General features: G+C 46.0%; 1 protein-coding gene across 1 annotated transcript in view; it reads left to right on the top strand.

The window, feature by feature from the left end:
• The window catches only part of LOC8053885 (calmodulin-binding transcription activator 2), a 955,024-nt gene that overhangs the window by 821,150 nt on the left and 121,066 nt on the right, over positions 1–12,808 (top strand). Inside the window, 1 exon segment of the mRNA XM_042290892.1 lies at positions 12,532–12,599. Within this exon segment, the coding sequence (XP_042146826.1) occupies positions 12,532–12,599 (68 nt within the window).

The raw sequence follows: 12,808 nt of genomic DNA, 5'->3' as shown, positions 1-12,808 counted from the left end.
GAGACCAAATTGGTGAACGACAACGCACGCCGACGTAAGTGTCTCATCGTGTATAGACACGCACCGATGGAGAAAGCAACATCATCACCCAGTTTTTGAGCCGCCGTAAACGTAATCTTTTACTTAACTAGGCAAAAAACAAAGGCGTATGACTTTTATTGATCTAGGCCTCTCGCCAGCTGCGCCAGTTTTTGTGATTGAGCATTTATGTTCAGGGCTCAAGCGTTTGCTTGGCGAAGCCATCGACAGGGATTGTGAATTTCACTGGAAATATGTTTCGGTTAAAAATTTTAACATTTTCGCAAAGAAGGCTGACAGTGCTCCTGCCATTCAAATTACGACTTCGGCAAAATGTGTTAGGTATTGATATAAACCAGTAATCACTTTACATGGTAATGCGGTATCACGACTGTGTTTTGCCAGCCGATGTAATACAATGCTTAGAAACTGGAAACGTTCTGTCTGCATTTCATCTTAATGCGCGCTCTCTCATAATGAAGTGATACATTTGATACATCACTTTCTTCTTTTCCATCCCAGTTCGACGTTTTTATGCTAACCGAAACTTGGTATTACGATGACGATGACATGGATGTTTTGCGAGGCGATAATTATTGTTATTTAAATCGTCGTGGGCAACGCGGAGGAGGTGTTTCCATCTACGTTCGAAGAAACTTTAGGTGTGAACTTCTGGCAATGTACACTGAAATTTCAGATAATTTTTAAATACTAACTGTAAGAAGTAACAACGTAATTTTCTCTGAATTTTATAGGCCGCCATCGGCATGTTTGGATAAGTTTAGTTATTTTTAGTTTGGTATCTTGAATTTGTATCGCAAAATGAATTAACCATTTTACTTTGAGATTTTGGCGTTAACCGACTGCTACACTCGACCTTATCATCGCAATTAAATAACACCATCATTTCAAATGGTTTAATGAATGTCATCTGGTCTCCCACTAGAATAAATATTTTCTCCTCAAGAGTCCTTGACTTTTTATTTCCAATATAAGCGCAGATGCCAATGACGCTGGAACAATTATTAGTGATGTCAGCGATCACATTCCCATATATTGTATCCTGGGGTTGTGGTACTACGGTTATGAAATCAAATAAAGTGTTATATGTTTATCAGTGCATACATCCGAACGCAGTTCAGAAAAGTTCAGGGCCCAACTTTTGAGCGCTGATTGAGGCTCAGTTTATTTTAAAAGACGTGTAGATGAGGTTTATAACACATTTATTATCGTCTTCATCAATGTTCATAGCCCGACCTTTTCTTGGTCAACAAGGACAATTTCTACAAATATTCGGAAGCCCAGGATCACCCCTCTGCACCTCAGAATGTTGAAAAAGAATAATCACTTGCCGTAATATCCCCCGAGAGATGCACCACACCAGAAAGATAAACTCACCGCTACTTTTGGCACGATTTGTTTTGTTTGTTTGTTTGTTTTTTTCTTTTCTTAAACACCGGCATATAGGCCATTTCTAGTAATTGCAGTGTCATGGCCATCGGTAACCTCGGCAGAAATGGTGTTACTTACCCACAGCGGGATATAAGCGAACATTGCTGACTGGGAGGGACAGCCGTCTGTAATTCTTCCCAGTCAGTTTCAAATTACAACACAAACTTCCAGGTATTAAAATGAAACGCTCTAAATGTTAGACTACAAAGTTCTTACACAAGCAAGCTGGTTATCGTAACACGATCAAAGATATTAGGGAAGTCATAGTTTGACTGGTAAAGGAAGTGCGCTTCGACGTAACACTATATATTACGTTAGAATGTGGTTTACTTAGTTTAATCGTCTGGTATTATCGAATTGCCTCAAATCTATGTAAAGGAAACACATAATCGTACCAATTGACTCGTATTTCTGTCAGCTGCGTTTACAGGAAAGGCGGAACCTTCGTAACTGCCTGCACGAGACCGGCGGCTTAATTGGCGACCTTCCCGATTCAACTGAAGCATCGATTCCGCTGACCAATTTTAACTGGGCCGGTCATATATAGGGGTTTGATAAGCGAGCCCTAATTCCCTGCTCGAGAGCTAGAAGCCCGCCCCTTTCAGCCCCCGTCTCACCCTTTCTCGAAGGCAACTCGTTCAAGCTGACACGCGCTAAGCCTACCAGCTCCGTTGGGACCATAGCCTAACTTTGCTCCGTGTCAGCAAAATTGGGTAAAAACAAAATTACCGGCGAAAGTGCCCGATCCGCTTCCATTAGCAGAGACTCCCGTTTGGCCTTACCGCGGACGACACCACGAACCCTCCGAACCAATTCAAAGTCGTACGAGTGTCACGTGACCTTGGGGGGAGAGGCACCTACGCGAGGGGTGCTTTGTCACGTGATACGTTCTCGGCTCTGAATAGGCTGGGGCGGCCCGTAACGTCGGCTGCGGTCCGTCGTGAAGTGAACCGAGCATTTCCAAGGCGCGCGCGCAAGAGCTCGTCTCCCCGCGTAATCCCCCCCAAATTCCTTCTCCCCAGCGACGTGGAGCAGCAGCCAAGCAGGCGGAACGCCCGCATGGCTTTCTAAAGATATACTTTGTTTCACCTCCTGATGAACCGCACCGGACGCCCCGAGCTCTCCGAGCCAATCCAGCGCTGGGAACGTGCGTCGTTGCTCCCTTCCTGGTGGTCACGTGATACTTATTCGCCTCTGGATTGGCTCCGATGGCTCGTAGCGTTCTCGGCGGATCGTCGTAAGTTGAAAAACGGAATTTATAGCTGGCGTCTGAATTATGCAGCGCCTCGGTGGGTGAAAGCTCTCGGGGCGTTTCTCGACGACGCGTGACGTCGTTCATATGTTCCTCAAAGACAATTCCCGAGCCTTTCATCCTTTAACATCATCCCCGTGGGTTCCCCGCGCAGTGCTGTGTCCGCAATTCCCATCGCCGCGAGCGCGTCCTCGACGCGCGTTGGCGGCGTTTCGCAACGAGCGCGATGTTGCACGTACCGGTGCGGGCGGTGACGCCAAGGCACGCCTGCCGCTCCGCCGCGTATACTCCGTCGCAAGCTTACGCAGTCGGTCGCCGCTCGGGGCTGTGATCCACTAACGGCGGTGCCGTATAATTCGGAAGCCTTGGGGGTGGTATTGGTGAAGCGCGTCGCTGTGCGTGACGTTGATAGAGAGAGAGAGAGCCGAGCTTTCAATTAGCTTTTCTCTCTCTATTTTTTTTTTTTTTTTAGGAGGTGTCGTCATTGCGAAGATGGAGGACCGTCTGGAAGGGGACGCAGTGCTCCTGATGTCTCAAGCAGACGCTAAAAAGAATCGCACTTTCGATGTTCGCAGTTTCCACCTCGCAGATTTTGATGGAATAACTGCGAGGTGCTGGCGCGCCGTGCGAACGGTGATTCGTTCCGTTGCTTTTCTCTAACAGAAACCTAAATCTATGTTTATGAAACAGAAATACGAGTCTCGGGAGATCGTGCGTGTTTGGATGTTCGAAGACGACTATCATCGGTGCTGTACTAAGCCCCAGTCGCACCGCTCGCACATCATACGTAAAACAGTGTTTGCAGCAGACACGATGCCACTGATTACCTGCGGGCACACCTAACGGATATTCTAAACATAATTCCTTCGTACGTATGTGTGCCCTTCGAACATGTTTCCAGACAGCGTTTGTATGAGCAATGGGATAGGGACCGCCGTAGAAGAAGGCACGCCTCGGACGACAGCGTCTGCACACTGCCCTTTGTATGGTCTATTATCGGTGTTACTGCGGCTTCAAGCTTCTGCCGCTGGGTCCTACAAGCGCGTACAAATGTGGAGAAACACCGCGCAGCCAACTGGCCCGTAGCTCTCAAGTTTTGAGCAGCGCACCCGGCGAGCGAGAGATAATAGTTGAGGTCGCGTTCCGACCGTGCGTCGTCACGCTCGCTCGCGCTTCTCACTGTCGCTAAGCCGGCACGATCGAATTGGTGGACGCAAATTTGCGAATGAATGCGTTTTTGATACTTAATTCGTGTATACATGCCGTCCCCTATATGATCGACGTCGGTTTGTTGTTTCATCTCACAAATATACAACCTTCGGCACCGATCGGAATATTTTTTTTTTCTAATTCACCCGTTTACAGAGTACAGAGAAGGCGCTTATCGCACCGCTGGGTCACTGTCGCGGAAAATAGATCATCGAAAACAGTTAGGTAAGTTCATATTGTTCTATCGTTGAAATTTTTTGTACGAACTGCGTTCAGTTTGGTGAGCGCCCAGTCTAGTTCACCGCGTGTGTCTCTGGGTGGTATATATATATATATATATATATATATATATATATATATATATATATATATATATATATATATATATTTATTTATATAAGTCAGAGATCCGTACTTGCGGAGTTGCTATGCTAGGAGTTTATTGCATGTATTTCGACAGTTTCGCCGAGAGGCTCGGCTTCGTCAGGAGATGGCATACATGTGATGGCATACACATGTGATGGCATACACATGTATGCCATCTCCTGACGAAGCCGAGCCTCTCGGCGAAACTGTCGAAATACATGCAATAAACTCCTAGCATAGCAACTCCGCAAGTACGGATCTCTGACTTATTACATTTATATATATATATATATATATATATATATATATATATATATCAGGGTGTCGAACCGGAACCGAACCGAACCGAAAACCGGAACCGAACCGGTATTTTTTCCGGAACTGAACCCGAACCCCAACCGTTATATTGTTATCGCGATGAACCCAAACCGGAACTGAACCGGAAACAAAAATAACGGTTACCGGCTTATGTCAAAACGGTTCGGCCACGAGCTGTTGACAATGAATGTGCTATCAATGCCATTTGTTTTTTAAGTGCCGTCAACTGACACACACCTCGCTTACATATTTTTCTTCTCCACTCAGTCTTAGGAATATAAACGCTGCATCCATGGATCTTGACAAACGCTGCATCCATGAATCTTGACATAGGAACCAGTATTGCGCTGGTCACGGCTTGCACGGAAGAAAAAGAATTAAAAGGCTGTGCAAAAAAAAAAAAAAAAAAAAAAAAAAAGATCGCGTCACGGGATTTTATTTTTCTACAATCTCGTAAATCCTAAATGCTGCTGTGTGCTCATTTCATAACACGTTTCTAGAACGCGCGAGTTCTTGAAGCTTGCTTCCATCGGAATGAGAAAAGAAAAGGCTGTGGAGTTTGATAAAAATGCATCCGGTTCCGTATAGGCACTTAGAAGCTAACATATTTGTGAGACAGCGAACTCTTCTATATTAATATTTATCCTATTACGTCCTTCTGGCGTTGCGTTCGGTGAAGTGTTTTTCATATTCCGTATCTTGTTTAATGAAAACTTCTTTAAGGGTCTAATTTGAGTTACCGAAGGCTAGTTCAAATAAAGAAATCTGTATTTTCTCCCCACTGTTCCTTCAATTGCTTACACGCCGAGGTGGCGGGATAGTTAGCGAGTTCTACTTGTAAGTGGGTTTGTAAAAAGGTCGCGGATTTTACAGCTACTGCGTCGGACCCAATTAGATGAAGTCCGAATGCGTAAACGTTGGTGAGGTAACCTTTGAGTGCACATAAAGAAACCATTCCTGGTAGAAATCACTGAGCCTTACATTACGATGTATCCCGTTTCGTATGTGCTGATTTCAGATGTTTTATTTGTGATTTATTTTGATGTTGCAATTTGTCATTTATAATTTCCGAACCGGTTCGCGGATCGAATTAATTGAACCGGAACTGAACCGGAACAAAATGAATTTGCCTGAACCTGAACCGTAACCGAACCCGTATTTTTTTCGGTTCGACACACTGATATATATATATATATATATATATATATATATATATATATATATATATATATATATATATATATAGGGGCACGTATCCCCCCCCCCCCGAAATCTTCCATTTTGCTGGGGCCTCCTCTCCCCCCTCCCCCTCATACAGCATTTTGTCATGGGCGGCCCCCCCCCCCAAAGATATATATATATATATATATATATATATATATATATATATATATATATATATATATATAATATATCTTTTGAGACACTTCCTCGTTATATTCGCTTCACTCAATTTATCACTGATCGTGTCCGTGCCGAGTTCTTCCTGAAACCTACCGCCATGTGGTTCGAATGTGGAACCGCAGTACTATCGCCTGTACATTGTACAAAAGAGACGTGTGTGCGCTTCTGACACAATTGCATAATTACGTGTGGACACGCCTCGAGTATGTTCGAAGAATGTTTGCTTCGTATATGACTATGTTGTAAACATATCTACAGACAGTTTTTGTATGACCAATGGTGACCCTCGTACGAGGAAGCGACGCGCCTCAAGACAGCGTGTTCAGACTGTCTTTTGTACGATGTATTATAGGAGTGCGGTCGCGGCTTCAGAAATGGAAGTCTATCGTTCTGAGCTTCCAAACGGTCAAACACCGCGCACAGCTAGAGACCGACAAAATTCTCTTTAGTGGAACTAAAAGAAGCGCTGACGTGATTTGGTCAGCTATTCTGGTGATCGTCATATGACACGGGTGTCGCCTTTACCACTTTAAAGGAGCGCTGCAACGATATTCTATTTGAATGTTTTTCACTTTACACGAGCTTACTGGCACAAGTGGGACTCAAGGATACTCGCACGCAACGCCACTGGTCAAGAAACTCCTTTGTTGCGGTGTAAATTCAAGGACAGAAGCGATCATTTTCATTCTATCTCTTCTTTGCAAAATTTCCTAACGTAACGTGGGGACCCCGATGACGATATTTGAACGCGGTTCATAGATTGGACCCGAGAATTGCGTGGGCACTCGATTTGGGACGTGATAATTACGAGCTCGAGAAGCATTTGGGTGTAGGGGCCCGTGTTAAATCGCTGTAACGACGACAATAGCCGAGCCATAACAATGTCTGGAACTCAGCGTGTGTCCTGTGCTTTGCCAACCCCAGCGCGTGGCTATGACCAACATTGGCGGCATATAATCGGCTCCAGATCACGTGGCCGCTTGTTAAGAATGAAATTGGGTGGTGTATGTGTTTATACAGCTTAGAACTTGATCTGCCTCAACGGGTGAGGAGTCTTTCAGCTGTAGATGAGTAATTTAGCCAGTGCAGTACAACCGCTAGCCTGGGGTCTTTAACGTGCGTCACGCAGTAGTGATACACGACCGCACGCCGGTACGATGCACATCCAGATCGAAACGGGTAGGGGTAGGGATTGAGCCCAGGATGCTGGGTTCTGCAGCGGGAGCTTTCGCTCCACGTGCTCCGAGCTGGTGTGCGCTACCTACTCGGCCACCAAATCCCCCACATATTTTCTTTTCTTTCTTTAGTTTTCTTTAATTTTTTTCTGGGACTTCTATTGCGTGGGGTGAAAAACGAACGCGTGTTTCATAGGTCATTAACGTCAGGGATCCGTTCTAAGCGGTATTTATTTACGCAAAGTACAAAAATTGTTGCATCGCCCCTTTAATGAAGCTTGCATCGATTTTTGTACTTTGCGTAAATACGTACCACTTAAAATTAATCTCTCTCTTTTCTTTTATTTATTTATTTTTTTTTTTTAAGGAGCATCCCTCTTTTTTATCTCGCTGCCAGAAGTAGCAGCCACTTGATCTGGAGCCGCGCTGGGGTACGGCCGGGATAGACAGCAGCATTCCTTACAGCCTTTGCTTTCCATTTGGAAGCAATGGGAGTTTTCCTAGAGCGGGGGGGGGGGGGGGGGAGGGAGGGAGGGAGGGAGGGAGGGAGGGAGGGGCGGGGGGGGGGGCGCAACGACGCCGCCCCTTCGTGTACTTTCTGAACCCCCTGAACAACTGTTCCGACCACCGTGATTGAAACTGTGTGGCAATGTGATCGCAAAACAACTGTAGTGCGGCTTACAATAAATAAACTCTTGTATACGAAAAAAAATTTTTTTTTTTTTTTTGAGAATGCGAAGAAGTGTTTTGCATAAGTCCCAGCAGCCAGGCGACCTCAAGGCCTATAACTAGTCTGGAAATTCCTTCAATGTAGCCACAGAGCCAACACGCCAATCCACTGAAATTAGGGAGAGAACGAGTTAAAGCACTGCAGGAGGGAGGAAAGGAAAGCGGTGTAGGAAAACCTCACGGAGCTGCGATGGCAGAGAGAAACTACCCCTCTTGCGAAAGCCGTAAGAAAGCGCACCTTTTCATTGTATCCCGACCGTGGCTGGGGTTGGCAAAACACAGGGCACGCGCTTACGCGCTTGAGTTCCAGACTGTGTTAGGGTCAGGCAAGTTCCATCATTGAAGCGATTGGGCACGAGCGATTTTCCGAATGCTTGTCGAGCTGTTGATTATCGTGAGGCCAGATCGAGTGCTCACACGGTGCTTGGGTCCAATCTATGAGCCGCATTCAAAAATCGTCACTGGGGGACACTGACACTTCCAAACTTAGGCATCAAAGTTTTGCAATGGAAAGATTGTAAGAAAACGCTCGCTTTTATTTTTGAAATTACACCGCATCAAAGCTTCTCGGTCAGTGGCGTTGCGTGCGAGTATACTTGGGTTTTACTATACTCCGTTCACCCTTTAGCTGAGATTAGAAGCTCCGTATTAAGTGCGAGCTTTCTGTCCTTGCTAACATAAATGTGAACGCGCAAACACGCTCAATCAGAACACTGCGGAATTCAGGGAGCTCGCGCTGAAGGCGGAGCTTCTAGTCTCAGCTTGAGGGTGAATGGAGCATAAGGCCAGTAAGCTCGTGTAAAGAGAAAACATTACTACTGAATGTCGTTGCACTGCCCCTTTATTTTATTTTTTATCGTCCAAATTGTTGATACATTGGAACAAGTGATAGGTGGTATTCGCTGGCGGCCATAGTTGTGTCCGCTGTTGCAGAGCGCGAGCTCACGATCAGCTTCCACTGCGCTTCCTAAAAATGTACTTCACATCAGTATGATTGTGAGTCTTCTCGGAGGATAAGTTTGGTATCGTTTTGAGCATGCGCTGTGAACGCTACGCTCAAATATGGCGCCCAGTGAATACCAGAATGGCGTTACGCGCAGATCATGTATGAATGGTGTAACCTACGTAACTAACGGCATCGGAACTAAAGCACATGTCCGCTTCGCGGATTCCGAGACTTTATCCGAGGCGACTACGCCCTCCGCTGCTCTCCTCCAAATGTTGTGCAGGAGCTGACATTGACTTTCACTTCTCTTCCTTGGTCGCCCACCAACAGAATCCTAAGTGGAGAGAGTCAAAACAAAGTTGAAAAATAAAGTTCTCTCCAACCTGTATTACACGAGGTATAACAAATTTAAGCCAATTAATAATACAAAAATATCTTTGTCTGTTGTCCTTTTTTGTTCATTTTGTAGGTTTTCTGGTTTTTTAGTTGATGTTCTTAGCTGCAATATATGAATATGATAGAATGGACAACGAATAACTACTTATGGTAGCGTGGCCGAGCGGTCGCCTGCCGCCAACCAACTTCAGCGAAAACAGACCGAAAGCGATCTCAAACATCCGGGCATCGATGTCGGAGTCTAGCGCGAACACACGAATCCTTCGCCGAATATACACCAAGCCGAGCGATTCTATTACCGCTCCCGCCACGTCTGTGCTAGCGATGATAGGATGTTCCGCTTGACCATGAAGGTATAGAGGAGGATTAAGGGCGTCATCTCGGCGGCGCAGCAATGCAGAGAAACATCCGCCCGCGTCTGATGCGGTCTGAAAGGGACTCCGTTTCCAGGGGTGAATTCGATCCCGTTTCGCAAAACGAGAACCGTGTTTCGGACCAGATAACGCCCGCCAACTCTGCGAACGCCCCGGCGCAAATGCAAACAGACCGAGGAACAGCTTAGGTACGTCGTTGGAGCTCTCTCTCTCTCTCCCCACACACACACAGATAGACACACATACGCATATAGACACACACATACGCACAAAGACACGCAAGCATACAGAGACACACACACACAAGCATACAGACTCATAGGTATACAGACACATGCACTCAGCTCAAAGAAGTCTCGCTCATGTTCGTCTGCTGGTGGCGTGCACTCATTCCCATGCCTAGTTCCACTCGTGAGCCGCGAAAAGACGTAAGCCTCCTAACGACCGCTCCGGACGAGCAGCACAGCCTGACGTGCGGTTGAGACTCATCGCTCGCAATCCTCGCGCTGGGCTCACTCGCGTCAGCATTGACAGCAAAAAGGAGCCAACCAACACACGCACGAACGCCGTCGCTGCTGCGTCCGGTGAAGCTGATAATTCAGCCTGCGTTTCCTCGACGGTCTTTGTTTTATTTCTTTTTTTATTATTTTAGAAGCGCAGGAGACGATGATTTCGTCCCGAGATAGAAAACCCAATTTCGACGGGGCTTCGGTCGCGCTGCAGCGGCGCTGGCTGGGGGGCCCCGCTTTGCCTGCCTGTGGGAGGGAGCGCATGAAGCGGCCTGATTGTGTCCGCCGAAAGTGAAGGCTCCGTGTGTTATTTTGCTTGCGGCGCTTTGTTATGGGGGCGGCGAGGAAATGCAGATTGCGTCGTGCAAACGGTTGTGCTTGTGTACCCGTTCTTCGGACCAGCAATACAGCGTGTCTCGGAAAAATAAAATAAAATGTTGTGTGTGTGTGTGTGTGTGTGTGTGTGTCTGTGTGTCTGTGTGGGCGCGTGAGTGTGTGTGTGTGTGTGTGTGGGGGGGGGGGGGGGGGTCTGTTTTCCAGAAATAAACTTCGCATCGCCAAACGCTGTATCTCCGCCCTAATGCAACGGTAGCGGGTCCGGATTAGATGCCAAAGTTTCAGAACGAACCTTTATCTCATTCAAAAGTTACGAAGGATTTTCTGAAACTTTTTTTTATAGAAAAATGGTTGCCGTTCTCGGTAGCTTCACCCATTTATCTCCTTGTATGTTTGGGCGGAAAGTTTGTCGGTCGCCACTTTCTTATTGAAAATTTCCCGTAAATCGATTAAACCTCTTTAACAGAACAACGGCAAGCTCTCAACTCTGGCATTTGGTTCGGAACGCTAGCGCTACATTTGGGCGGAGAATGAGCGTTCGGGAATGTGTCAATTAATTTTGTGGTGAAAATAAAAAACACTCCCTTTTTGGAGGACTTCGCCATTGAAATCGAATGGAAATTTAGTGAGAAAGAACGCCATAGTTACGTGCAAAAACTGCCGTAGCGGCTCGTGACTGCGTTGTTTTCCGTAGACACAAGAAGTGAAAAATTCTAAAGAGACTATAAATTCTGGTTAAGTTTCTCCATTAATCTAAAACTAAAATAAATAAAAAAAAAATACAAAGGTCGTTTCCGTGTTGTGAGCCGGAAGCCAATTGTGCATTCATCAGAGAGATGTGATTTTCTTCATTTTGCTGGCCCTGCTGGAACTACTGGGATATTTCCTCCGAAAATGAAAATTGAAGGGATGCCCCTTAAATCTCAAACTCGAAGCATATTGCTTTCTAGGCAGACCAGTCCTTAAGTACTCTATCGTGTGAGATCCGTACTTCATCAAAGACATCACGGAGATGGAGCGGATCCAGCGTCTTGTTGCTAGGTTTATCTCATCAGACTATCGGTCATCGTCATCCGTTACTAATATGCTCAGACAGCTGAACCTGAGTTCGCTCCACCTGCGCCGTCAGGTCGCCAGGTTCAAGTTTCTCTATTTCCCATCACATTACCATCCTGGCCTGGGAAGTGAACACTATTTATTTCCAGCGCCGCACAGATCAACAAGACTAAACCACTCTAAAGGAATACGCCCATATTTTGCCAGAACTACACTTTTTCAAATTCTTTTTCCAAACACATTTGAGCAGTGGAGCTGCTTGCCGTCATTGCTTATTGTAAGCACAAATATTGAATCATTTGAGCGTTTGCCTGTGTCGCAATTGTTGTAACCCTCTCCTGCTGTAGTTGCGAATAAAAAATATAGCTGAAATATTGCTGGCCTGTTTCTGAGGCTGGAGTTTTGTGTTTTAAAGTGGTATTGTATCAGTTCCTTGCTCCGCTGAGCGTTTTAATGAGGAACAGCGACTGTTCCTCGCTTAAAATGCATTACCTAAAATAAACAACAAAAGAAATCCGCGATTTTACTTTTTTTTTTTTGGGGGGGGGGGGGGGGGACGGTAGTGAATGTGGCTTGGGATAGATTTTGTTTCTTTAAACCGTACGACATTGCAATGGTAAATGTGGCCCCCAAATAGGACGATACAGTTTGAGAGCGGCGCAGGTAACTCTGCGCGTTATTGTACTCTCACTATTTGCGCCGAACCGCACACTTCGCGCTCCTGGGCTCCACCACACACTCCATTCTCGGTTAAAAAAGAAAAAAAAAACAACGAGAAAGTTTGGATAAAAAATAAATCCGCACAGAAATCCGTAAGAGTGTTGTTCGGCGAAGACGATAATGTTTCGCCGTGTCACTTGTGTCGTGTCGTCGCGCAAGGGCGTCTTTGTCCGTCGTCCTTTTGTGGCCGCGTCTTGTTGAGTCTTTGTCCTCGCCACACTGCGAACTCGGGCAGATGGCTAATGGTTCGTTCTTTCTCGTTGCTTTGCAGGAAATCGCCGCCATTCTTATCAGCTTCGACAGGCATGAGGAGTGGTTGTCCCGGGAGGTAAAGATTCGGTAAGTATTCCGGTATTACTACGCAACCAATACATGATTGCGTTTATCCACTTTCTCTTTTCTTTTTTTTTTTTCTTCGGGAGAGGGAGGGATGGAATTACTCGTTTATAGGAGGAGGGGAGAGGGGGGAGGGTAAACTGTCTGCGAAGAAAGCACGAACATTTTAATTTAGTCGAGGCTGTAGACGTTTGCAAGTACGGCCTCTGCAC

The sequence above is a fragment of the Ixodes scapularis genome, unplaced genomic scaffold (genome assembly GCF_016920785.2).
Source record: "Ixodes scapularis isolate PalLabHiFi unplaced genomic scaffold, ASM1692078v2 PGA_scaffold1__304_contigs__length_218370807, whole genome shotgun sequence".
Classification (NCBI taxonomy): Eukaryota; Metazoa; Arthropoda; class Arachnida; order Ixodida; family Ixodidae; genus Ixodes; species Ixodes scapularis.
Note: the sequence above shows the minus strand (reverse complement) of the source record. Positions and strands in the feature narration are given on the sequence as shown.